This window comes from Numenius arquata, chromosome 11, assembly GCF_964106895.1.
Source record: "Numenius arquata chromosome 11, bNumArq3.hap1.1, whole genome shotgun sequence".
Taxonomy (NCBI): Eukaryota; Metazoa; Chordata; class Aves; order Charadriiformes; family Scolopacidae; genus Numenius; species Numenius arquata.
The window spans coordinates 16,042,964-16,070,346 of record NC_133586.1 but is presented as its reverse complement, the minus strand read 5'-3'; the positions used below and the strand labels follow the sequence as shown (position 1 = coordinate 16,070,346).

At 39.6% G+C, this 27,383-nt stretch overlaps 1 protein-coding gene across 3 annotated transcripts; it reads left to right on the top strand.

The window, feature by feature from the left end:
* The first annotated feature begins 393 nt into the window (after nt 1–393).
* Nucleotides 394–26,953, top strand: SLTM (SAFB like transcription modulator). 3 transcript variants are annotated; one of them, XM_074155707.1, is made up of 21 exons: nt 394–759; nt 1,472–1,559; nt 9,979–10,052; nt 10,352–10,537; nt 10,975–11,022; nt 12,031–12,058; nt 13,395–13,863; nt 14,427–14,476; nt 16,475–16,593; nt 18,222–18,371; nt 18,462–18,571; nt 18,660–18,820; nt 19,168–19,259; nt 19,462–19,625; nt 20,668–20,842; nt 21,243–21,367; nt 22,522–22,689; nt 23,563–23,877; nt 24,331–24,478; nt 25,241–25,398; nt 25,749–26,410. In XM_074155707.1, exons 1-21 carry the CDS (start codon nt 562–564, stop codon nt 25,855–25,857), a joined length of 3,135 nt encoding a protein of 1,044 aa, XP_074011808.1. In that variant the 5' UTR covers nt 394–561; the 3' UTR covers nt 25,858–26,410. The 3 variants fall into 3 exon arrangements, with proteins under 3 accessions (XP_074011808.1, XP_074011811.1, XP_074011809.1); XM_074155710.1 differs by having other exon boundaries at nt 513–759; nt 9,979–10,043; nt 19,468–19,625; nt 24,343–24,478; nt 25,749–26,953; XM_074155708.1 differs by having other exon boundaries at nt 513–759; nt 9,979–10,043; nt 24,343–24,478; nt 25,749–26,953.
* Nucleotides 26,954–27,383: the final 430 nt, after the last annotated feature.

The window sequence follows — 27,383 nt, the reverse complement described above, 5'->3', positions numbered from 1 at the left end:
CACATACACACAACCGCCGCGCACGCTTATTACGCGCTGTTTTTTTTCCCTAAACAGGCCCACAGCTGCAGAAAGTCTTCCAGCAGCAGCTCTCAAGAGAAACCGGCGAAGCACGGCCACAGTTACAGCGGTGCTTCCTCGGGCCGCTCCCGGCCCAGGAGTGGGACAGCGCCTCCCCGCCTCAGCGCAGGCCTCACACCTCACACCTCCCACCAGGTCCGGTCCGGTCCGGCACGGCCCAGCCCCACCGCCGCCCGCTCTAGGGCACCTCATGGCTCTCGGCGCCGCTCCCTGCAGACAGCGAGAGCCCAGCCCCGAGCCGTGCCAAGCCCCGGCCCGGCCTTCCTGGGTGGGCCCGAAGCGCGGCCCAGCTCCCCCGGCCCGCCCCGCCCCGCCCCGCCCGCCGCCAACCTCTGGCGGGGAGGTCCCGGCGCCAGGTGAGCCACAGCGCGCCTGCGCCGCGCCCGCAGGTCGGCCGCGGCCTCCATCCGGGTACTGGGCGGCCCGGCCGGGCGGGGGGGTTTCATTGTGCGTGCAGCTGCCGCGCTCAGTCGCTCTAAAATGGCCGCCGCCGCCTCCTCTCCCGCCGCCGCGGGGGCTCCCGCGGCACCCGCCGCTCCGGCGGCGGCGGCGGCGCTGCCCCCCACGGAGAGCAAAAAGATCACCGATCTGCGGGTCATCGACCTCAAGTCGGAGCTGAAGCGGCGCAACCTGGACATCACTGGGGTGAAGACCGTGCTCATCTCCCGGCTCAAGCAGGTGAGAGGCCGGTACAGGCCGCGGGGACCGGCCCGACCCGCTGAGGGGTCCGGTCCGTCGCCGCCGGCCGCCCGGCTCCGGGGGCGGGGCCCTCGCGGCCTCGCCGGCTGCCCCCGGTGCGGGGGGCGGGACCTCTCCCTGTGCCGCTGCCGGTGTCGGTGCTGGGGCGAGGGTCTGCCCTGCCCGGGCGGCCCCGGTGGCGGGGCGGCACGCCCCTCTGGGCCGCCAAGGCCGGGGGGGCGGCGGCCTGGCTGGGCTCGGTGTCCCGGCCAGCGGAGCTCGCCCTGCGGCCTTGCGGCCCGCCCGCCGCCCCGGGCGCCGAAGCTGGTCGGGCGGCCGATGGGGCGAGCTCCCGGGCGGGTCGGTGCTGCAGGGTTTCCGTGCTTCCCTCCCTCCTGCCTTCGTGCTGCCCTTCATGCCATCACGGGTGCCGTAATGGCCTTTCTAGTGTTATGTTTCCAGAGAGAAATGTGCCGATCCTTGATAAGCTGTCCTTTGAAAATGTCATTTTAACAGCTTAAACTCTTGCCATTATCGTTAGTGTCCCTCCCTCTCCTCCAGCTTTAAGTGAAAGGTTTAGCCCAAAGTGTTTTATAAAATATTTTTGAGATGGGAAAAAAAATAATAGTTTGGCTCACTGACTTCTGCTGAAGTAAAATTTTCTAGCTTCCCACCGAAATCCATTAAAAATTCTATTTTTTGTCTTATTTAGGCTATTGAAGAAGAAGGAGGTGATCCAGATAATATTGAAATAACTGTTTCAGCTGACACACCCACCAAGAAACCAACTAAAGGCAAAGGTTAAGATTCATTGATATATATTACATTTTTAAGCAGCTTTTGTTACATATATCACCTTAAAGAAAGGGTATGGAACTGTGCCCTGTAGTTTGGATACAGTTGTGACTTTACTGCTTATGACTTCTGTCACGTAAGGCATCTTTTGCCTTACTCATCTGTTTTCAGGCAATGTATAGGGATGCTGGATGTATATGGAAAATGTGTGGGTTAAGAGACGTGTTATGAAGTAGAGGCTGTACTGCCTCCAGATCCTGGAAACTTGTGCTGTGTGTGCTGAGGATGTGTAGATGATCTGTAAGATTTTTAGAATGTTTTGTGTTTAACAGAGGTCCTGAACATAGAGTGTTAGAGGTGCAAAACAGGTACAGGGACTGCCCTATGGCTCTGGTGCTGGGTATCTCTGTAGAGTCCAAAAGTATCCGTGCAACAGCACAGGGAAAACCGAGAGGTTGTTTATTCAAGAGAAGGTGCTGGACCTAAGCTAATGACGAGTGTACGATAGTATGTGGTAGGGGGTCACTGCCTGAAGAAGACTGCTTTTTACTGAAGACAGGATTTATAAATACAAATTTTCTGAATGGGTTCTGAAGGCTCACTGTGAAACGTCTAATTAAGAGATTTTGTTTTTTCTGTTGTGAAAAGTAATTGCTTAGATTCTAAACCAATCTGTTTGGCAGTGACTGTGTTGGCTCTGTTTTCTTTTGCATAAGTATTTAAATATTGGTTTGTGAGTTTGGGTTCTGGGGGATTTTTGTTTGGGTTTTTGTTTTGTGTTGTTCTGGGAGCATCCATAATGAAGTAACACTGGGAAAGGAAATGTCTGGTTTATGCAGAGCTTTCTTCATTGAACATACATGCTAAGAATGTTCATACATGTGCTCTAGATACCTGTTTTGGAAATGATCAATCTTGGACCACTGTGAGTTGCCTTAGGCTGAGTTTTGCGGTTGAAGTGATTATTCATGCTTTTGTCTGGTGCTGTGAATGGGAAATTTAATAATAAAATGTATCTGCTTAGAAAGTTTGAATAACATCTGTGCTTTTCACACACTAGAAAAGTGAAAGGAAATAAGCTGTTTCACAGTGCGCTTTTATTTTCATCTGTGACGTTACTTTATTCCCTACCCTGGAAAGGTAACTGATGCTTAAGAAAACTACTTGAAAGCTAAATAAGGAAACGCTTCCCCAGTTTTTCGTGTAGAAATCTAAATGGTTACTTGCTCTGTTGCGATGGATGTTTCTCTTATCTGCTGTTTTTCATCTTCCTATTCTCCAAACTAATATCATGATATGCATAATGTTCTTCAGCTGGCTTCTTGTATAGTTACACTGGTTTGCTTCTGCAAAGGCAGTTTGCCTACTAGCGATGCTGCTGCCTGAGGCAGGGCTTCAGAGCTGTTCCCTGCCACCTCTTCTGTGGAACTGAATCGTAAGGTGTACGTATGACATGTACGTTCTTGGTAAACCTCAAAGTAAAATACAACCTTCACAAAGTTCTTATCTCCTTGCTTTGCAAGCTCAAGAGTTTTTCCTCATTGCTTCTTGGATTACAAGTCTTATGAGCAAATTTTGTGCCAAAAGTATGAGAGGTTCGTGCTGTATTAATCTAAAAGTGTGGAACAAGAAAAACTCACCGATTTGTGTAGGGAAAATATTTTTTGATGTTATTGGTGTACTTCTCACTGTAAGAAAGAATATATTCTTTCTTTTTAACTATTCCCTGTATGTGTTAGCTGCTGATTCTGATCTTATCTCCCTCTCTGGTGCTTTCTGCTGAAATATGTTACTAGTAATCAGAAAATATCCCTCAAAACTTGGAAATCTAGCACTTCAAAAATCCATTCTCTCTGTGTCACTAGGAAACTTTCAAAGGCATGCAGGAGATATATGCCCATCAACTGAATTCAGTAGGACTGAGTTTTCATTTAAAATTAACTCCCTCGATCCTCCTTGTGCTTGTACGTGCTCTTCACTCTGCGTAGTGTTGCCTCCTTCGCTGGTTTTGCCAACAGATTGCTCTAGGCCTTTTGCTAATGCTTGCTTCCCCTCTGCCCCACAGCTTCAGACTAATACTAATCAGTCTTTAATTATTTTGCTGTTGTTCAGTGGTGAAATTAACAGCGCTACTAGTCCTGTAGTTTTTTTTTCCCTATGCTATTATTGCTGTACAAAGGAGGTTTGGAGTATTAGATTTTTGTTGGAGTTAGGCAGAAAGTGCAGCCTCAGAAAAGGCCAGGGAGTGGGAGTAAAACCTCCTTACAGCAGCCAGAGAGAGGTGAATGGGAGGGAGGAAGAAGGTTTCTCTTCTGAAAAATCACAGGCTCTGTCAGGTGGCTGTCGGTTTTAGATCTGAATGTCTTTTGTAGCCGTTTTTACTGCAACTCTTAAGGTCTTTGGAAAAAGTGAAATGTTTAATTCCCTAGTGTGTCTGTTGGAAGAACTTCATCTGGAATATTTGTGCAGGCTGAATTAGAGGGATTCCTCCTCTAATATGTGTGTGTTAGTGATGTATTTGTTTTCCCTCTCATTGCTTTTTTTGTCTGTGTGTATCTTGACAAAAATGGAGGCAGATAGGAATGAGGTTAAGGGTGGGACTTACTTTCATAGAACAGGATTTTGTAATGGCCTGAGAAATTGATTTATCAACTGAGTATGTACTGCAGATTTTTATACAGTGACAAGCTTTTGACAACAATGATACAAAGCCAACTTGATATGAGATAGGGAAGAAACATCTGTAAAACACTATGAGTAGAAGAATAAGGCCTTGGCAAAACTGGTTTGAATATAGACCTTCTTTGTCTCTTAAAACACTGCACCTTGTCAGTGTCCTATACCAAGTTCTGCAGCATAAGATACTGTATGAAAAAGGAGTCATATTTAAAACTGGGCACATACTGACTTGCCCAAAATTGAGATAACACAGAAGGAGCCATGTAGATCTTCCTCAGGAAAGTTGAAGAATGCTTGCAGAAGGATTCTGTAATCCAATGAGAATCCCTGGTCAATCCTATATGCAAAGTTATTCAAAATCTAACACTTTTTCCAGAAGCTAATTTAATTAAATGTTTGGGGTAAAGAAAAACTGCAGAACAGTTAGTCAGGAGAGCTATATCGGTGAGATCCGTTGGTTTTGCCAATTAAAATTTGAAAGATTAAAGATAGAACAAATACCAAGTGCTCCATCTGTAATTGCCTCAGCTGTGCCTCTCCATCCTGGAATTTAGTAGCTATGGATGAATTTTTCTCTCTGTATAAAGATGACGGTTTTCAGAAAAAGCTGCTCTTTTCAAGCCTGAACATTCTGCTGCTTATTCTGCTATCCAGAGAAAGTTGTTTTTCTGCTAGTTTGAGATATTTTTCAAATGCTTCTGAGGTGAACATTCCTTTGAAATATGTGTGGTCAAAGATATTCTAGCATACTGATACATCATAACTTGGTGATTGAAAGTTACTTTTCTGCCAAGTGGATGAAGAACAGGTTTCAGGCTAATCAGTTTTAACCTCAGAGTATTAATGTGAGAAAAGATGTTTATTTGCTGCTCTTCAAGTTTTAAGGTGTAAGACACTTTGTATCTTAAGTACCCCTCTATTTCCAGTTTGACCCCTGAATTTCCAATTTGACAATACTGTTTCTTAGATCAAATGCTGTCAACTGACAGTGGCTGGCTTATACTGTTGACCAAATAATTTTAACTTCTTTAGTTACTTAAAATCAACCTAAGTTGTACGCTGTTGGACTTCAAAAGGAGAGTGGAGGGGGGAAAATAATCTGTCATGGTGTTATCTGTCCTTCAGGAACATTAGAATAACTGTTTTAACAAACTGTCAGTTCATTATTTCTTCGTCTGTCTTGAGTTGTTAACACCAATTACTATAGTTCTGTGATTTGATTTCTGAAACACTGCTGTGCAGTGAGCTTGCCCAGAGGTGGATCAGAGTTCTCCTGCCCGGTGAGTTATTGTTGGAGAAAGATAGGGATTCTCAACTGCACTGAAAATAGGTGTCTTATGTCACATATATAACACGGTCATAATCTGTGGGATGCTAGTACAAATGCCTTGATTTTAATCTTGAATAATGTGAGCTTTCAGTTTTTTCTAAATAAGTATTTTTGTGGACCTGCTTTTAAAAATTCTTTTAATTTTTTTTTTAAGGCAAGCAGGTAGCTGCTTTGTTTCTGCTTCTTAGTGGCTGGTTCTGTTGATCTGCTTTGCGGTTGCTGAATAAAATAGTAAAGATTGAAAAGTGACTTCCCCAAACGTTCTTGGGGTCTCCCTTGCACACAGTGCTGTTGCACAGCTAATTACTGTTACAAGGCATATCCGTCTTAATTGACTAACAAAGTAGGTTTGTTATTTTATTATTATTTCTAGGTATCTGACAAGTGTTGTTCAATCACTGTATATATCTCTGCAAACTTTTAAGTATTTCTGTCAGAGTAGGGTTTCAACAGTTGGTTTAGTCTTCTCTCGAGTGTTTTACTCAAGATAGAGTACATTATAAGGAAATGAATGTTCGCCTCTTTTGAGGAAAGATGTGTGTAAGTTATTTGTAAGGAGAACATTCGTTTTAAACGAGACATTCTTCTTGCATGTTAATGAGTAGACGAGGCATAGAAAAGAATCTTTCTTTGGAGGGAGGGAATTATTAAGCTAAAATACCTGAACTCAGTATTGATAATAGACATTTAGGGTATTGTAAGTTGTAACTGATGCTTGAAAAAAAAAATAAACACATGCAGACTGAACCACAGAAATGCTTTGCATAGGTAGTTCCAGTATTGCAAAGTTGTTTTCGTTGTTGAAGTTATGATATATCCCACCTTATTGAAGCGAGATATAAATGGTATACAACAAATTGTAGGTAAGGCTTCCATATGCCCTCAGATAGGAAGAAGTAACCATGCCAAATACTTCCTAAGTAGTTTCATTAAGGTGGGGGTGAGTGATATCCCTAATGAGCTGCACTAGAAAGTGCTATGAATGTTTAATCACATGATTACAAATGGTGGCAGATCTTAGGAGCAAGCTGGTGATTCTCTAGAGAGTATCTGACTTTGCGAAGCACGTCCTTTATAAAAACCGTAAATGATTAAGAGCAGTATCCTGCAGACACTGTAGAAGACTTTCAAGAATACAGAAGTGTAACAGAATAATTTACTTTTGTTAATATTGTGACAAATGATACTACTCAAATTTCAGCAGACCTCTTAGGTAAATAATGCTATAAAGAGTTTATTCCATTGTAAAGATTTTCTTTCCCCTTCCTCCTTTTTGCTTCCTGTCCTGCGTTTTTGATGAATCTTTAGCATCAGGTACAACAGAACCCTGTTGGGGGTTTCAGCAGGAGTGTGAGAAGAAATGCAAACACTGATACTTCCAGAATTTCATAAGTGTTGCTCTACTTCTGCATGAGATGCAGATGTCTAGTTTGTTTAAGACTTGTCTAAAATACACTCTTCTATAATTCTGTATACACTCAAGTAGTCTGAATTTCTCATGTAGAGGACCACAAATAGCTTATGGTACTGTAAGGCTTGTAAATGAGATGAAAGCTAAACCTGCATAATGTTAAACCAACATTTTAAAGATGTTCTAAATCTTCTACTTACTTCTAAGAAGAATAGTCGTTCCCTTCGTAAATACTCCATTGCAATTTTATGGTGTGTAGCCACTGCCAGAAAAGGGATTGAGCATGGCTTATAAACGAGTGCCATCGTTCCCAAGGTAAAATAGTATTTGTGGTGTTAGGCACCCAGGGTTGTGGTGGGTGCTGCTTACATCGCTGACATTTTCAATAGCCACTGCATGGATAAACCTGTATATAAATTTTATCATGTGCTGACAACATATATGACCTGAGACCTACTGTGCGTGTTGTCTGCAGAAGGTCCGGGTGTTCTGACTGTAATTGTTCACATAACTTTTAATCCCAGTTACTTTCTTCAAAATGAGACGGGTCTTGAATAAGTTCACGGAAACAGTCATTTTCTGAAAGGTAGTTGTTGCAGTCTGACTTCAGTTATGTGAAATTGGAGCCAAGTGTGCCCTTCAGTAGCTCATTGTGGATGAGTATCAATGTGGAAGAGTTTTGAATTTTTGTGGACATTGGCTTTTTGGTACTGTACCAACATCTGAAAACTATCTGTATCCAAACCTTGAAGTGCCACTTTTGAGCATTGTGAGTTTAACCAGATCAAAGTAACCCGAAACACAGAACTGAGAGGGAAAGCAAACTTCCTACCACTTTCTGGCATGAAGCTGAAAAGTGAAGGTCTTTGTTCGTGTCTCCTTATGCCTTGGAATACCTCTGGTACTCAGAGTAAATGGGACTTACTGCACAGACAGACAGACTAAAGAAAGGCTAATGAAAACGTATTCCTGTCCAGCTTAATCTAGCAGCAAAGAAGGGTATGGACAGCTTCATTACTGAAAGGTATAGTTCCTCTTGATGAGGACGTATCAATAAAACATTGTTCTCTAGCTTTGTCAATTTTTTTTTCTTTTCCGTATAAAGTCTGGGTTCTAGTTCACCTGCCAGATTTCCTCAGGCAAAATGAGTGAATTTAAGTAGCTTTCATGACAGTACATGCTAGGTAGTTGCTAAATATGTCTAGCATCTGCTGTGCGTGTTTGCCTGTCTCTGTGTATGCTTAGCTGGATATGGAATGCAGGAAAAACTTGGACAACTTTAACAAACTAAAGAACTGAAATGCAAGAGGGGTAAACCAGAAAAATAGGTGAATGTGTGTAGAAATCCTTGCTGTCTTACTGCTTTTTACTTATGCTGGAGATCTTTGTGGCAGTAGATGTAGTGATACAAAATTTGGGTTAGTCTTGCTTTCAGGCATCAGCTGTATCAAAACCTGCATATCAAAACCTGTCCTTTTCAGAGTGAGTGCACTCTTCCCTCTGAGGAGAGCTGGCTTCCCTAAGTATGCTTGTGCTGCTGACTGTTTGCACCAGAATCTCACAAATCTATTGCACTACAAATACAAACGAGGAAGGTTTTGTTTTAAATGAAGTAAAAGCAGCGGCAAGATCTCTTTATGCATTTAGATCTGAGTGTTTAGATCTCATGTTTTGCAGTTGTAGAAGTAACTTCTGCCATGTATTTTTCTGGAGACTAGTGTGTGCCTGAACTCAAACCAACAATCTGCTGTATATAGGAGTACTGTCAGAGGGCCGCCTTTCAGGGAAACGAGGAAAAACAACTAGAATCTAAGTAAAAACAGAACAGCGGTCTCTCTTCTTGCCTTGTAGTTGAGCAGTTTGTAGCTTTGAAATGCAATATAAGAACTGTATATGAAAGACTATGGAAATTAATTGCTGACAAAAATCAACTGTTCCAGGTAGTAGAAATATCCATACAGCATCAGACTTTGGATTTGGTTTTTCTTTTCTATTCCTCTTGAATATCTATAGAACTCATTTTGCTGTTTGTTGGAGGATGAAGGGATGAGGGAAGTTGTGATGTCAAAAAATAAAGCATTAAACGTTGATCATGACTGCCATCTCATTTGCATCTTGAATTGACACTGAGTTTCAGGAGAAAATAGTAAAGCCACTTCCTACCAGAACTGCTTTTGTACCTTGAGCTACTGAAAACCATTGCATAGGCTAATCTTTGAGAGAATGAATCAGAGAGACAGAATGCCCTACAAAGGGTGTGTTTGTGTGGAGATATTTATATCTACTGTTCTTTGGTCTTGTTTTTGCAGAAGACTAAGGAAGCTCAATAAGTTCCAAAGGGAACTGTGTCTAGTCATCATCTCCACAGAGCCATCTTTATTAGAGAAAAGTGTGTGTGTGCTGGGAGAACAGAATTCTTAATGGAACATGCCCGTAGTAGAATAAAAAACATGTAGAAAACCCAAGTGCTTCACCTGACTCAATTCTTCTGCTGATTGTTCCCTCTAGTGATGAAAAGTACTGAAAAAGGTGGTTTGGAAAAGCTGTGCAATTGCCATACTTGTGGATAATCAAAAACACAGCTAGATGAAGCCCTGAGCAATCCAGTCATATTTGGAACTTACCTCTGCTTTTGAGCAGGAGGTTGGGTCGACTAGATGACCTTTAGAGGTCCCTTCTAACCTAAATTGCTCAGTGTTGCTAATTATCCTATAAAGTCAGGCCTTTCAAAGTCTTACATCACAAAATCTAGTTAACTCCAATAATTCTAGAAATGTACACTTTAATGTTCTCCTGAATTCCGTTATCTCACAAAGTAGAAGGATTGGTATTAAAATGACAAACTTGCATAACTGCCTGTTTATGCAACAGCATTGATTGTTCATGCTCTCTCAGCTGACATTTTTTTTGCCTCACCTTAAAAATACTCAATTTTGGGAGGGTTATGTTATAGTGAACAATTCAGACTAGCAGCTCTAGTCATAAGCATATCCTGTCATTTCAGGTAAAAAGCAGGAAGCTGATGACATAGCTGGTGATGTTTCAGTTGAAGATGATTCCTTTGTCAAGGTAATAAAAGTATGTACATTTTTTTTTTTTCCACAGTTTGTATTTAAGTTAAATGTTTGGCTTTATTTACGAAAAAAAGCTTCAATTTTCTTTGTGCTGATTTATGTGGAAATTTGGAGCATTGTTTTTACTGTGTTCACAGCTGTGATGCCTAAGGGCGTGAAGGTGTGGGGTTTTTTAAACACACTATGAAGTTTTGTTATGGATATGATACAGTATTTTGCAGAAACAGTGATTTTAGCAATGAATTTCTCACAATATAGCTATTACCCTTAGTTATGCCAAATATTTGTTGTTCACACCAAAAGGAAAGTGAATTGGAGACTCAAGATGCAAGTGATCAAGATGGAAATGATGAATTAAAGGACTTTAAAGAATCTGTTGAAGATGAGAACTTGAATTCTAAAGAACTACCATCTGCAGAAAAGAAAAGATACCACGACCTGGAGCCAGCAGAGACAACAGAAGATGCAGAAAAGGATTCTGAAAGTCAGGTACTTCATTGTATTTTACATGCTCTTTATTAGCAAAATGTACTTTTATTTTTTTTGTGTGTGTGTCTGTATTACTAGGAAGTCAGAACTAGTTTTTCAGTTTGTCTTGCTTATCTCTGAAATGTAATTTGGTACTTTTTTTCTTTCTGTTTTCCTTGACTTGTGTTTGAATAGCCCTGGAACAAATGTGGCATTGACAGATAAAATTCTACTGCAGTCTATAGAGAGTTCCTAAGTGGTCCTTTTCCCTGCTGCTAGTAGTCTGAACACTCAATTGAAAGATACAAGTCCTGAAAACTGCTCATTGATGATCACCTTATTGATTGTGTATCCACATAACAAAAGTGTTTTCTGAGTTATCTGGATCTCTTGACTCTCTGAACGTTTAAGTGTCTTACAAATAGTTTGCTGAGCAAGTCCCTTTTATGTTCTCACAGGAAAATGAAGGTCAAGACATAGAAGATTACACTTTTCCAACTGTCCAAGTAAGTTCTGAATCAATTCTGTTAAGCTGACTTTCATGTCTGTTTAGTTGGAAAAGATCGCTTTAGATTGGCTTTTTTGTTCCAGCGTGCATCTTAGAGTCAGATGATGTATTACAGTATGGGAAGCTTTCATTCATAGTGTTTATAATGCAGATAATTTTAATTTCCAAATAAGATGTTCTATTTCAATACAAATTCCTGTCTACAATTTGGCGGTATTCAGTGCATAGACTTAGCAAGGGATAGTTTTATAGTTTTCAAACTCTCTTAAATAAAATACTTCAGAGGGCTTTGTTAAATGCTAACAAATTATATACAGCCTGTACAGGAGTTTAGAATTCCTGTTTTAGTATAGAAATTTGCATTTGGAGAACATTTGTCGGGGAGCTGGGGTTGGTTTTTTTGTTGTTGTTAATACTAACATCTGTAACATCTTTAAGTTCAGAAATTCATTCTGAGTTACATGGAATTGATATCTGAAAAGGGACGTCTCATACGGCATGTCTTGCTCAGTGAGGGTAATGGTAAATAAGTAAATACCTATTAAAATCACAGTTTCATTTTGAAGTACTTAGTGGAGGAAGTCTGCCTAGTTTCTGACTTCTGTCCTAAGCTTTTAAAGCTAGCAATGAATGAATGCTCGCATTTTGTTGCAATAGTAATCAGCAGTATGGCATCTATTCTGAAGGCTTTAGCAAGACGTGGGACAGTTTAGAAATGTCCTGTTGAGTTAAGGGAGGGGAGGGGAAAGGGGCAGGAGGAGGGAAAGGTGGGGAGAAAATAACTGCAATTTCCAACCGATTGCAAACTGCAAGTGTTGCAGGTAGATACCAGTGAAGCTTCATCCAAATTTTCAGTGATTTGACAAGGGAGGTGCACAGGCTTGACTTCTAGATCATCTTTTCTTTGGAAACAGTTTTCAGTTCATTAATTTGCCTTTATAAAATAGAAATTCTGTTTAAAGTTTTAAAGTAGGAGACACTTAGTCTTGACTTCCTTTTCTTGCAGGATGGTGAAGATGAAGAAAATGAGAAAGGTATGTTTAAAGTTTAATAGAGTTCAGAGGTCTTTAGTCTGGTAGAGCAGGCAACTTTCTCTTGTACTATTCAGTCTCTTTGCTAATACTAGGCTTGTCTCCAGTACTAAGTATCAGTTGTCTCCTTATTAAGCTCAACACCTGGAATCATTGTAGTCAGTGGATTTATTTCGCTCTTAAGAGTTGATTTTGCTCTTAAGAGTTGATTGCAGTACTTATCAGTTACTGTGGTGGATGTACAATATAGTTGTAATACTATGATTCTTAATAAAAACCATAGTATTCAAGGACTCTGATTTTAACATACGGTAAGTCTTGATGCAAAAGCTTCCAACTTGCACTGCAGTAACTGATGTTTAATTGAATGAAATGATACACCCTTACACTGAACTTGAGCATCCAACAAATGTATGGACCGTCATATGCTTGGCTTACTGTCACTTGGAATACCGGTTGTATATAGGATGGTAACAAGTGTTTGGAAACCTGTGGAGTGGCTACCTTTTTTTTTAAGCTGTGCTCATTAGTAACACTATAGAAGGAATGTAATGCATTTGGGCAAACAGACTTCCTGGACAGAAGTCTTAAGGATTCTGCGTATTGTGGACTGGAAAGGACATGGAACACCATCACTTTACACGGGATGGAATAAACACATTACTGAAGTTACAGGATAAAACTACAGACTCCATGTTTACGAGGGACCCTGTGGCTGGACCATCTGCGCAAATCCAAGAATACGGTTGGAGATGCCTCTGTGGGACTGAGATGGAAAATCCGTCCAGTGGATGAAGACTGAGAACCGTGTGTCCACAAACTCTGGATTAAAGCTGGCTCCTCTGTGTTCTGCAGCAGCCTTGTACGGCTAACTTGACTGCCAAACAACTGCAAAAGAGAACACCAGTGTGGAAGACTGGCTGAAATTCTCCAAGACTGTAATTCTTTCGGATTTGGGAAGGTTAGAAGTCCTAGAAACAGGAAGGTTCAAAGACGGATTAAATCAAACTGTGAGCATCCAAAGCAACTATTTTCTTCTGGAACACTAAATCCTAAACTGGAAAACGGATACTTATGAAGAACGGGTATCTCCAGGATGGAACCATATTCTCCCTCCTAATGTTTTGGTATTTGTCTCTAGAAAATGTATTTTGCCATGAAGAATAAGTGATCCTGGGTAAAGGATTTATATTTGTGTTAATACACCTTGTGTTTTTTTCTAACCTTCCATCAGTGCTAATAACTGGCTTTGTATTTTCTAGGTCCTATTCTAGCTTATGCATATGAAATTGTTTAAACTTCTTGTTTTGCCATATTTATTCCTGTTAAATCCTCTTAGATAAAGCAGGTTCTGGTGATGGTACACAAGAAGTATCTAAACCTCTTCCTTCAGAAGAAAGCCTAGCTGAGGCTGATCACACGGCTCACGAAGAGATGGAAGCTAACACCTCTGTGAAAGAAGCTGAGGATGATAACATATCGGTTACAATCCAGGCTGAAGATGCCATCACTCTGGATTTTGATGGTGATGACCTCCTAGAAACAGGTAAAAATGTGAAAATTACAGATTCTGAAGCAAGTAAGCCAAAGGATGGGCAGGATACCATTTCACAGAGCCTGGAGAAGGAAAGCAAGGACTATGAGATGACTGAGAACCATAAAGATGGTAAGAAGGAAGACTGCCTGAAGGGTGATCCCGTCAAGAAGGAAGCCAGAGAAGGTTCAAAGAAAGCAGAATCTGGAGACAAAGAAAAGGATACTTTGAAGAAAGGTCCCTCGTCTACTGGGGCCTCTGGTCAAGCAAAGAGGTTTGTTTTTCTATGTCAGTTCTTTACGATACTGAGTACCAGCATTCAATAAGATCACTCTACATTAAGGGGGTAGCAGCAAGAATCTTATAATTAGTATCCTATGCTCCTGCCTATAGATTTTTTTGACCGCCATAAGTTACTTTTTAAAATTCAAGATCTTCGTATAGACACTATGTCCTACTGATTGCATTGTCGAATTGTCAGCATTTATTTATTTTTTTCAAATTGACGATTTTTTTAAATGTCCTTGTGATGATGGTAATGAACAGCTATCAGTTCTAAGAACACAAAATGAAGTCAAGTCCCCGTCCTGAAATCTGGAGAAGATTGCCATATATCCACTGAATAGAGTTGTCAGAAAATCTAGATCTTCAGGCATCTTGGGGAAAATCAGTGCAAGAATCCATAAGGGAATCATTTGTTCAAATATACAGTCTAGCCCTTTTTTATTTTTATTTTTTGAAATGTGAACTTGTCTATTAGTATTAGTAATATAAAATGAAACACTTCCAAAATTCTGTGTTTTCAATTTTCTTCTGATTTTTAATTTGCTTCTCTAGCTCTACTAAGGAATCTAAAGAAAGCAAGACAACGTCAAAGGATGATAAAGGTAACTATTACAAATCAAGGTAGTACTGTCTTGAACTAAATGCTTTCCTGTTTGAGAAGTTGCTTGCCACAATCTAAAATGGCTTGTATAATTGAACTCGTCCATCTGTAGTAAATTATACTAGCATCATTAACTATAAATTAACTATAAATACGTGTGTCCGTATTTTTTTTTTTCTCCTTATGCCAGATTCCTTGTAAGATCAAAAATACTTGTTCTAAAGACTCAGTGAAAATATATTGTCCTATTTCAAAATACTTTTGGGAGCAAATTCCACTTAAAGTCTTTGTTTTGATGAGGAGGTGTAATTTTCAGATAAGCCTGCTGTAACGTACATACAATGATTTGGGTTGATGCTGTGCACAGTACAAGCAACAACGACTGCAAGTACTCGATGCCAATGAAAATTTTTGTCTGGTTTTTAATTCTAGCTCATTTCTAAATAAAGTGAACTCTCGACCAAGTATAACAGTTGAGGTGCCAGCTAGCAAAATTGCACTTGCGGCTGTTCAGTGCATTAAAGTTGGTCCTATTTGTCTACCTTGGAGTTTCCATCTGTTACCATAAACCCTTGCATTACAATTACAAATTCAGAGTGGAGCTCAAGAGCACTTTAATGTCACCAGTTATACTGATGCTTCATAATTGAACAACTGCATTTGTATAAGCTCATGGGTCTCCTTCTTTTGCCTGTTAGCTTGCTGCCAAAAACCTTTGTCACAGAATCTCTTGCATATCACTAATGGGTGAAAGAAACTTTACCTGATAAATGAATTTCTGTGGAGAAATTTTTATGACAGACATATTGAGTCTTCTGTAGATGCATGTCTGTTCATTATAGTTAAATGCTTACAGTCAAATTAAATGAAGATACAGCAAATCTGCTTTCATGTAGCATATATGGTAACTGTAACAGTAACTATCATAAGGCTGTTTTAAAATAGATAGCCGAAGCCAGTATAGTGGCTCTTTAATGTTATTTAATGATATGCTAAGTATATCTTGATAATCCTAGATATCTCAATAGACTGTGATAATCCTAGTTTGATGATAACTGGGATTTGTTGCCTTTTGCTCTTAGTTCATCTTGACATAAAGAAAGAAAACTATGCTTTTTCCTCAAGGTGGTTAAATTACTGTTTAAAACTCTGCCTACCACTGGATTTTCTAGCTGGTTAGCTGGAGGTCCTGTTCTCGTCTTGCCCGTGTGACTGGCTACATTTTAACATACGCAAAAGCAGTTCATATGTTTAGCAGCACGCAACAAGCTCAACTAAGACTAAAAGATGTTGGGAATAAGAGTACATGAATCTCTTGAGTTCTCAGTTCTATGTTGTTGCACAAATGGCTGCTATGTTGGGGAGGTTGTTGGTGTTTAAGGCACATAAACAAAAAAGTCCAGCTTTTCTTTAGTATTTCCCTTAGTATGTGGAAAGTCATTTTGGTGGGTTGTGTCCAGTTCTACATTCAGCAGTATTTTTAAAAAGCTGCTCTGGATGGAGGGCAGATGCTTCAAGAAGTTGTGGAAATTGAGCACATTATTCTGGAGACTGGGATTAACTAGGTCTCCTCTGTTTACTTTTCTGCCACCTCTTTGGCAATGCGAGTAGTGTAAAGACGTACTGATGAAGAACAAATGTTGGGTGCTCAAAAAATTTTCTTGGATGGAAGTTACTGATAAGAACCAGAAGTTGAAGCTAAATGCACATACCCAAATGAGGGGTAAAGCATGCCTTTAACAAAGAATTGTATGGTTTTTCTAGCTCTGTTGTTCGGGTATGAGTTAGCCGAGCTGTTGGTCTCAATACACGGGTGAAATTAATGAAATCTTATGGCATATATTTTCTTTATATAGAAGTCTTTTCAAGAAAGGTAACCGGATAAACAGTTACTTAAAGGTAACAGGCTAAGTTTCTCTTTTCAGCAACAGTTTAGTTCAATATTCATGGTACCTTTTGTCTCCTTAATTTTTTGGTTGTTTTGTAAAACTTGTTTCAGGAAGTGCAAGCAGTGTTAGTGGTAGCAGTGGAAGTTCAACTAGGAACCTGTGGGTTAGCGGACTGTCTTCCAACACAAAAGCTGCTGACTTGAAAAATCTCTTTGGCAAATATGGAAAGGTATTTCCTGGGGTGTGATACCATGTGTGTTGTGTGTGCCTCTTCCCCTTCCTCTCTTCAGTTATGGAAATTGAGTAATACTTGATTTAAATTAATTTCGGAGATGAAATGTTTAACCAGTGTCATCTAACAAAACCCAGTACTTTCAGCATGTAAAGTGCATGCTTACAGGAAGAAGCATATGTTAATTTTATATGATGATTTTCTTCTTGTTGATAAGATGCAAAAAGAAATATCACAAATAAGACTGGTCAGGACTGGCTTTAATTTTTTTTTTTATTTTAAAATTAAGTAATGATGGCTGTGTTCTTTTGTAGCAACTGTATTTAAGCATGAGCATAAGATAACGTGCTAACCAGTAAAATTGTAATAAGAACAGTCTTTATAGAACCTGCTGTTTTGGGAGACCGTTTTTAAAATGTGTTCTGACTGCTCAAAATGTGAGGGCTTATGAATGGGAAAAATAGGTTAAAAAAATGTGACAGTTAATGTCTATTCTTTTAGGGACTCTTTTAATGACTTAATGAATTTTTTCACAGGCTGCTTAAACTAAGCCTGTCTTCCTGGATTTTGGTGTAATTTAACATACAAATTCCGTAGAACAATGCAGAATCTGTATAAGCTGAGCAGTCTTCTGAAAACAGTTTTTTGTTGCAGTTGTTCTTATTTTCTCAAAGGAGTTGCTGATAACTGCACAGGCTTATACAAACACTATGAATTCACGTAGTTAAGACGTTAATGCATCTTGGGAACAAGTTAGAACCTCAGCAGTGTGAATATCAAGTGTGTGTACTGATTATTGCATATCTGTTTTTTCTAATAAATTTAGTAGGTGATTTTATTTAATGCCTTCACAAGTATTGAAACCTGAGAGTAGATTTTGTTAAAACTTCAAATTCTTTGGCTGTTTTTGCTGTAAAGATGCTTGGTTACCTGTATTTTCTTAGCTTCCCGGTTTTAAATTAATTGGGAAATATTTAGGGGACTATTTAATTTCTAAATGACTGTACCATTACAGGCTTCTAGAATGATGAAATTGTCACATTAGAGCATCTGTAGTTACAGAAATTCTAGCAAGGAGCAGGAACACAAAGCTTAATGCTTCCTCGAGAAGCAGGTGTCAAAGAGCTGGTTGTTAAAATTGCTTAATTGACACATTTGCTAGATGCCCTTGAAGAACTGGCTCCCTTCTTAAGTTACTACATGATACTGCTTATACCTTCCTGCCATTATTGGCAGCTGCTGACTTCTTGGGGGGGGGGGGTTATCTGTCAGAGATGTCAAGTTCAGATCAGTGGTGTTTCTGTGAATGCATTTTGACGGTATCTGTCAAAAGAAGTATTTAGATAATGTGCCTGAGGTTGTGACTGTTCAAAACGGGACGTAAGCATTAATATGCTTTGATGTGAAAGTTCGGATAAAGTTCTCAAAGCTGCAACTTCCTGTGGAATTACATGCTTTTGAAGACTTGGATTGTCAGTCTTTCTAGTGGGGTGGGTCTTTGTTGCTGGTAGGGTGGTTTTGTTTGTTTTGGGTTTTATGTACTAGAGTAAAAATATTTTTGGAATACCATTGCTTCCTTACTAGGAATGTCTCTCTCAAACCCTAAATGTTACCTGTTTATGTAGGTGCTTGGGGCAAAGGTGGTCACAAATGCACGAAGCCCAGGGGCAAAATGTTACGGGATAGTAACAATGTCTTCCAGCACAGAAGTGGCCAGATGTATTGCACACCTTCATCGAACAGAGCTGCACGGACAACAAATCTCTGTTGAGAAAGTAGGTTTAGTAAGATAAAAACTTCTCCCAAACTAGACTATCTTATGCAAGAATCTATAGTAACCTGTTTGCTTTTGGAAAAAAATATAGGTGAAAGGCGATCCCTCCAAAAAGGAGATGAAGAAGGAAAGTGATGAGAAGTCTGGTTCAGGTAGAAGCACAGGAGATAAGAAGACTGCGTCAAGTGATAAAGCCAGCAAGTAAGAAATTCCACGTGTCTTCTGCAGTTGTGAAAATCCTTTAGGTTGAATTTTTCTCATTGCGTTTGTGTGTTTCTTTCCTAACAAGAACGCCATCAACCAAAAAAGAAGAAAAGAAATCTGAAAAATCTGAAAAAAAAGAAAGTAAAGAAGCCAAGAAAACAGAAGGTAAAGATGAGAAGAGTGATAATGGATCAAGTGGCCCTAATCAAGAATCCACTAAAAAATCTGAAGAAAAGAAAAGAATAAGTATGCAATATAGCCGTGTTTCCTCCTGTTGAATCTGTGTGTCTGACTTGTTTTGGGGGCATGTTCTTGCTCTTACCAGAAACCAGACAATTAAAACACCTGCTCTTTTTAGACTCCAGACACATGTATTACTTTAGAGCTGATGTTAAAGCTTCTATGTTTTATATTATATTTAATTACAGACATGTGCTGGAATGCTTCTCCCATCAGTAACAGTTCAATGTAGATTTTAGATTTAGAAATTTCACCAAGGAAAATCTGTAATAGGCAAATAGGGCTGTGTGTGTGTGTGTGTGTGTGTGTTAACCTTTTTTCTTTTTTTTTTTTTTTTCTCCCCCCTTCGCTAGGTGGTAAAAGCCCAGGTCAAGTTGTAGTTTTAGACCAAACAAAAGGAGACCAAGGCCACACTAGGACAGTTAGAAGGGGAAGGTTTGATAAAGTAAGTATCTGTAGATTTGATACTACCTTATGGTTGATATTTTCACTGAAGAGTCAATAAACTATTACAAACTGTTAAGCTTAGACAGAAGCTTTTTATGTTTTGGGATAGTTAAATAGTTAATGATACTTGAACATAGCATCCAGAAATCTCCCTAAATGAATGAGACTTCTGAAATAACCATTGTAATCTCTATCTATAGCCACAGATATTGAGGAACAAAGAGCGTATTATTCAAGATAAAGTGAAATTCAGGGAATACAGGGGTAGAAAGGATATCTTGCCTTTTGAAAAGATGAAGGAACAGAGGTTGCGAGAACACATGGTTCGATTGGAAAGAATACGACGAGCTGTTGAACTCCGAAGGTAGTAATTCAACTTTTTGCTAAAGGCTATTTTATACATTATTGATCAGATACTATATTTAAAAATATAATTAGAATGCATTCTGTCAAGCCTTTTACTCAGATGTTAGTGTCTGGGACTCTGCCTGACAGTATCTTTATATGAATTAACGGGCTCCAGAATTTTTATTTAATCTTTTAATAGCCATATGTGTACATGCATAGCTTAGTCTTTCTTATAGGGGGGTGTATCTCAGAAGTGTTACTGCATGCCAGTTTTCTTTTCAAAAAGATGAGAGTTGACTAGGAGATGTGGCCAAAAATGGTGTTCGGGGTTGGTTGGTTGGTTTTTAAACAGAGAACTGTTGTGTGTCTAAATGACAAATCAAGCATAATACAATCTTGTCCCTTTAAATAAAAGGACAAAATGGCTACACTGTTCTATTCTGCTCTTTTCATATGGCCAAAAGTTTGTAAAGGATAGTTAAATGACTTGTGGTGTTAACTGGATTTCCCAAGGAATTCCCAGCAAGCATAAAACTTACAGGAGTAACTGCCTTTTGTAAGCTGTACTATAGCAGGTGGGAAGAAGAAAGCAAAATGAAGCTGTTGACAAGCATACCTCACCTATGCAACTCAGATGCTTATGTTATTCTGTCTTATTTTTGGACAGAAAACAATAAATAATTTTTTTTTTGTTAGCTTGAAGAGGGCAAGAGCTAAAATAGCAAGTAATTTTAAGATTCAAATCATATTCTCTGGTAAGCTGCTGTTATTGTCTGCAAGATGACAACATAGAAATATGAGTCCAGCATAAAATACATCAAGAATCGTGATTCTTGATGTAACTTTTCCTAGTATCTGTTGTCTGCTTAAATGGTGCTGTAGAATATGCTAATACCACTTTGGCTACTTGGGGCTAAAAGGAGTAGACTTCTGTCAAGGGCTTACTCTCAAATAGTGGGTTTTTTTTTTTAATGTCTGTGCCTAACATGATGTTAGTTTTGGATGAGAAAAACTTTCAGATGGGTTTCTACTACCTCTTTATTATTTTTTTTCTTTAGGCGAAGAGAAATTGCTGAGAGGGAGCGTCGTGAGAGAGAACGCATACGAATAATGCACGAACGAGAAGAATGCTTGCAGAGAGAAAGGGAACGATTAGAAATTGAAAGGCAAAAACTAGAGAGGGAAAGGATGGAACGGGAGCGTTTGGAAAGGGAGCGTGTTCGCATTGAGCAGGTGTGCATATTTATATTTTGGACTTCAGTGCGATGTCATTTTGGAGTATAACCCAGTTTGCACTTGCAGTGAATTTTTCTCTTCACCCTTCCACCCTGGCCAAAAAGAACTCGCCAAACACTTCACAATCCGCTATGTACAACAACAGTAATCCTTATCTTGTTTGCTTGACTTGTGGGTGACTGGATGGCAAATTCTTGCTACTGGTTTATGCAGTGGCTAGTGTAGAGAAGTACTCCACTTTAATCTTAGATGCTATCCAAGGATGAACTGTATCAAATAGCCTTTAATAGAAAACTATCAGATATTCATTCCGTATACTTGCTGACTGTTCTATAGGCACCTCTAATAGAGAGCTTTTTTGTTTGTTGTGTTTATTCACCCTTCCCTTTCGTGCTAGGAACGTCGAAAAGAAGCAGAGCGTATTGCTCGTGAAAGGGAGGAGCTTCGTCGACAACAGCAGCAACTTCGTTATGAACAGGAAAAGAGGAATTCTTTAAAACGGCCACGTGATGTAGATCACAGGTAATCTAATCCTCAAACCATTATTCTACAGCACTTTGGTAAAAAGAAACAGCTACCAGCTCGGTGTCAGAAGTGCGTTTGTACCTGAAACAAGTTTTCATGGGAGAATGAGGTTTCTGGCATTTGTTTGGGTTCGACATCAGTTTATGCCAAGCATGAAACATACCTTGTCTGTAGGAGAGAGTTTTGAAATAAGAGAAGCATCGCATGAATTAATTGAATTAATTTAAAGTTAATTGAAGTTAATTAAAAGAGCATAATGTAACTCAGTGCATTTGCTGAGAAAAGCTGTTCTGCCTTAACGGTTGAAATTTCTAGCTTCTACTTTGTTAAGAATTCACATTTCTGGTAAATGGATGGTTCAGGAAGTCAATGGGATTGCTTTCAATTTTTACTGAAGCTGATGACATTGGTCATTTGCTGTCTGAGCTACATGAATTGAACTGGCCTTGATCTTTGTTTGATTATAAGAACAGGACTGAGACCTTAGCCATAAATCTGACATATTGGTGGTACAATGGAAGGTAAGTGTAGGTTGTTACAGTGGATATAGTAGCAGAACACTAATATTTCTTGACCAGCTTCGTTTATCAAGGCTACTGATTTATACACTTTAGTATCTCACATTCTTATCATAGAGACTCTGTACCTGAGTGTTTCTAGTAAGCAAGGCTGTGATGTCTCCTATACTGATCTTTCCTGAGAAAGCTGTTCTGGTTTGGGGGGGTTTTGTTGGTTTGTTTTTTTTTTTTTTCCGTAGAAGGCAATTTTCAGGCAAAATTTTACTACGGTGATGTTTTTGTTGGAGGTTTGGTTTGGTGTTTTTTGTGGGTTTTGTTTTTGTTTTTTGGTTGTTTTTTTTTGTAACTGCCCAACGTGGTATACTATTGCTTAGATTTTATTATGTATTTTATTGATATTTTGTCTCTTTAATTTGCAGTTCAAGCAGAGAGGTGTTTTGGGTTTGTGTTTGGTTTTTTTTTTTCCTTAAATTATTTTGTTTGTTGCTTTTTTAAAGAGTCTACCTTTTTTGGTGGCTTTCTAAAGGTAAATTCAGCGTCTTCAAAACTGACAACTGACTTGACAGTTTTCTGTGTATTAGGCTTTGATCTGGATACATGTAACTGATGAGGGTTCATTTGTTTTCCTTAAAGGAGAGATGACCCTTACTGGAATGAGAATAAGAAGATGGCTCTTGATACAGATGCACGTTTTAGTCATGGCTCAGATTACAGTCGCCAGCAGAACAGGTTTAATGATTTTGATCACAGAGAACGGGGACGATATCCAGAAGGTTCTGTTCCATCATCATCTTTTGATAGGTAAGTTTAGGTAATAGGGCAGGTATTTGCCTGCCAGCATTACTGTAGATTTCACTCTGAACCGTTCAAAATTTAGAATGGTGCTTTATACGCTTCTGATGGAAGAGAATTGCAGTAGTGTCCTGAAATTCCTTGTGTCTTCAGGATTAGCCATTTTTGTCATAGAATCCAGTCTGCTTTTCCCTGGAGACTTTGAATTAGCTGCCTGGTGGTCTTTTTTGGGTGACAGTTTGAAATAATTATTGCAATTATTCCTCTCTCACGTCTAGTCGTAAGTGGGTTCCAATGGATTAGATCTGTCCTACTTGATAACTCATCTCCTTAAAAAGCAAGGCTTAAAGCAACTGGTTCAGTGAGAGTTAAGAGCATTATTTGCATGAGTCACATATGTCAGGGTCCATGCAACTGTGCAGTAAATGCTAGTTACAGATCTAACGTAATGTTTCCAGTAAACATCTCCGATAACCATTAGGACCACAAAATTGTAGCTTCTGGGCTTCTACTTTTGTGCTGCAGTGAATTAAAATTATATTTTCTAGCTGACTCAAGAAATCTAGCATTCCTTCTGCTTCATAATACGCAAGAAGGGAGGCCCTACAATTGCTTAAATTATACTGACCAGAATGTGAACAGATAAAAATGCATCAAGAAATATTAAACTGCCTCTAAGAACTCAAGCTAAAAATTATAATTGTAGAAATAAATATAATTTGGGGTGGGAAGGGTCTTTGAGATATATACCACATATGTACTATTAAGCATGTAATGTAAAGATGAATAATATTTTTGTATACTCATGCATGTGCTTATGTGTGCAGAGAAACGGGAAAATGGGAGACGGGCAAATGACTTTTTCCTACTTTCCCGACTTAGGCGAGAACGTTTTGTAAATCAAGGTGAAGCAAAAAAGACTCGCCCAACAGCACGAAGAGAAGAGCCAGGGTTTGAGAGATACCCGAAGAACTTCAGCGAGTCCAGAAGAAATGAACCCCCACAACCAAGAAGTGAACTTCGAGATACAGACAGACGAGAAGTGCGAGGAGACAGAGATGAAAGAAGAACAGTGATAATTCATGACAGACCTGAAATACCACATGGTCGACACCCAAGAGAGACTGGTTCAAATCCCCCTAGGCAAACAAATTGGAAGAGCGAGGGAAGCATAAGCACAGACAAACGGGATGGCAGGTAAATTTGCTGGCTGACCAACAAACTAGTGTGAAGGTAGTGAATCTCATCAAATTTATCCATACTAGCAATTCCTCAAGAATTGTTGGGTAAAGAGAGAACAGACTCCTCTGAAAGAAGGGCAAAGTCACTTTCCAAAAGCATTAGAAAAAACTTGTGTATAGGTTGTCACATATGCTAAACAGCATCAGTAAACTTGATGCTGACTCCCAGCAATCTGTTCTTAATCGTGTAGCAACAGATAGTAAGGAGGCTTTTGTGCAAGAATGCAGATGTAAACAAATAACATATAAGCTTTAATTATTTAGGGAGCCACATAGATCTAAAAGAACGTTTCTAAGAAGCTAACTGCAAGTTGCTAGGAACCTGAAAACCAAAAAGGAATCTTTGAAGTCTACATGTGCTATGATTTGGTGCCCATTCTATATACTGAAACCAACATTTTGATAAAAGCAATTTTTACAGAGGCGAGAGGCCAGATCGATCGGGAAGGGAAGTGTCTGGACACGTGAGAGGCGCCCCTCCCGGCAGCCGCAGCAGTGCTTCTGGGTATGGAAGCAGGGAAGGAGAACGAGGCGTGATGGGAGAAAGAGGTGGACAAGTGAGTCATCTTTCTGTGTTTGTGTGCATGAGTGAGAGACTTGAGAATGCAAAATCACGCTGGACAACCAACCATATAGCATCATATAAACCATTAACGACCATTCTGGTTATTTTCATGTTACTTTTCTTTAAAAAGGTTCTTTTTTGTTGGGTTTTCTAATAAGCCGAGAAATAACAGAAAACATGCCCAGTTCTTGTTAAGTCTGGCATCTTTCAGGTGAATCAGAACAATGCCTGAATGAGTTGCTGATTAGGCTTTTAAGAATTTGTTGTCATAGTTGTGTTTTTGGGATCGACCTTACAGTGCCTGCTACTGCCAGTGCAGTTTGTCATTGTGGTCTGGAATGTGCTACTGAGAGAAGAACCTTCTCTAAGACTTGTCTCTGGACTCCACAGACTAAACGAATGCTCCCTGCTACTAGATCCAGAAGCATTCAAAAAAACCAGTGTTTCTCTTTACGCAGCTATATGGAAGATGCTTGTCAGTGATTCTATGAGATCAGGGCAGAACTGGGAGTAACGTATGAGTTCATGGAACTTCACTCCCTGCACACCCACAGAGTTATTATTGGAAAATAGCTCCTTTTTGTTATCTAGAGTTATTTTTAACAGGATTAGCTGACTGAAACCTTAAAAGATGCTTGACTTCTTTGGTACGTGATATATCGATGCTGTAAGCTTAACTTTGCTGAAAAGCTCATTTCCTGTTGATAACAAAATATGCCTTTCATTCTGAAAACGACTGTCACTTCCTTCCTAGCACTATAATGAGGACAGACATGTTGTTGAACGCCACAGTCGTGAAACTGGACCAAGAAAAGAATGGCATGGACCTAGTTCTCAAGGAAGCGGGTATCATGACACAAGGAGAATGGGAGATGGCCGTGGAGGAGGTGGCATGATGTCTCCACATACAAGGTACAAAAACTTCCTCGCAGTTCCCTCCTGAGCTCTCAAAGCTCTGGTTGCTTGGGCAGTGTGGTAGTCTCAGTGCAAGCAGTGTGATGTTTTGTGGGTGGGCTGCTGCAGCAGGACACACAAACCCAGCTTTCTGTGCCAGCACATGGCCCCACGTTGTCATGTTGCCAATGGCCGTTGTTGTTCTGCTGCACAGAAGCAAGTGACTTCTTGCAGTCTTTTCTTGCATGGTTTCAAGTCTCTTCTGAGACTTAGTTGAGTGATACGAGAAGTAATAATGTTCTTACCTGTACACCAAGAGTGTAGATACTTGTCATAACTTAACACTTTTTTAAAACCTTTGTTTCCAGTAACTCTTCACCAATTAATAGAGTTGTACAGATCACAGGCAATTCCATGCAGAGGGGAAGTGGCTCAGGATTTAAGCCATTTAAAGGTGGACCTCCACGAAGATTCTAAGATCTACAGCTGCTCGGTTTCAAGATAACTTATTGAAATCTCTTGTAAACTTTCTCTGATTAAAAACAGGAAATCTTGTCTGGAAGTCCTGGTTAAATTTTTTTAATTTAACATGATTACTTTCCTCTCAATTTTGGAGGCATTTTAATAGTTACGTTGTAATTTTGGATAGTTTTTGTGTATCTTTGATAAGCATTTTCCCTGAGGCACTAGAGCTGTGTAAAAACAAATTGGAACCAAAATATTTGTTAATCCTGTATAAAAGACTAGTTTGCAGCTGTGTGCTCGTAGTTTGATTTACCAACATTAGCTCTGTGGTGTCATGCTTTAAAGTTAGCTACTTATCACATCATACACAACTATAACCTCCATTTTGAAGGTTGTCCAGGCTATTATCTCTGCTTTCTAATTTGTAGAGAAATAAGATTGTTCTTTCATTACTGGGTATTATGTAACCTATTTTTGCAGAAGGTACTGTTACATTGAGTGCATTTATGTGTATTATTGCAAATGTATTCTTTTGAAATAAACCTTCATATTCTGTATAGCTTCTAGTAAGTCTTTGAAAGAGTCTTTGGGGAAGGAAGAGAGAATGAAGCAGATACGTTCGTGTAGAGCAACTCAAACCATGGGTGCTATTAGTTTCCAGCTAAAACTTCTTTAATGGGCTCCACTATTACTGAATTGAAAAACTAGAAGCACCTTCATTAGCACAGGAAAGATTAGTACCAAAAAATACAGGGGCTCTCACGGGAGGCCTAAAGAAATAACTTCGCAGAGTTTGCTCTTTATGTGTGGCAAAGCTGTGGCAGAACTTTGCCAGCTGATGTTAACCCAGACCCCCACAAATGCATGTTGTGTAGCGTGGCTGGGGAATCCCACACAGGCACCCTTTTTCAGGTACACCCACAGCGCTTCACTCCTGGTCTCAGGCAAAAGGGATGCCTCTTTGTAAACCTTCTGATGTTTAACGTTGAATGGCCTATGCTAGATCTTTTTTGACTGGGCCAATCGCAAATGTTAGGTAGTCGCTCCAAGGCTCATCTGTCACCCAGTCAGCATACGTGTTTAGTTACAAGGCTGTTGTTCAGCAAGTAAAAAAAACAAACCAAAAATAACAAAACCCCACAAATCTACTGTACTACACAGTTTTACCAAATTGGGTAGTTACAGAAACGAACAGAGGACCTTCTAACAGAACTTAAGAAGTGCTTGTAAAGTAGTATTTGCATCAGCGCTGGAAGCTTTCACTGCTCCAGACTGTCTTTTAAGGAATGATTTAAGCTTGAAATTTTAAGGCAAGAGGCAGTGAGAACATGCTGACGTTGCACATGGATCTTTGCCACCCTCAGTTACACTCTGTTTGTGTGGAAGAACTGTTCAGTATCTGCAGTCTTCCAGAGGAATTAAGAAGCAGAAAATGAGTTAAACTAAATTGGTTTTGAGTTAGTAGCCTTTCAGGAAAGATGGGAGGAGACAGAAACAGCATTTTCTGGAATTAATCCTTTGTGAACACTTGCAACTGC

Excerpts from the sequence above, each read along its gene's own strand:
- SLTM (XM_074155707.1), top strand. The coding sequence starts at position 562 with ATGGCCGCCGCCGCCTCCTCTCCCGCCGCCGCGGGGGCTCCCGCGGCA. Across the intron at positions 16,594-18,221 it reads TCTTTGGCAAATATGGAAAG|GTGCTTGGGGCAAAGGTGGT; the intron begins GTATTTCCTGGG and ends CTGTTTATGTAG. Across the intron at positions 21,368-22,521 it reads CCACGTGATGTAGATCACAG|GAGAGATGACCCTTACTGGA; the intron begins GTAATCTAATCC and ends TTTTCCTTAAAG.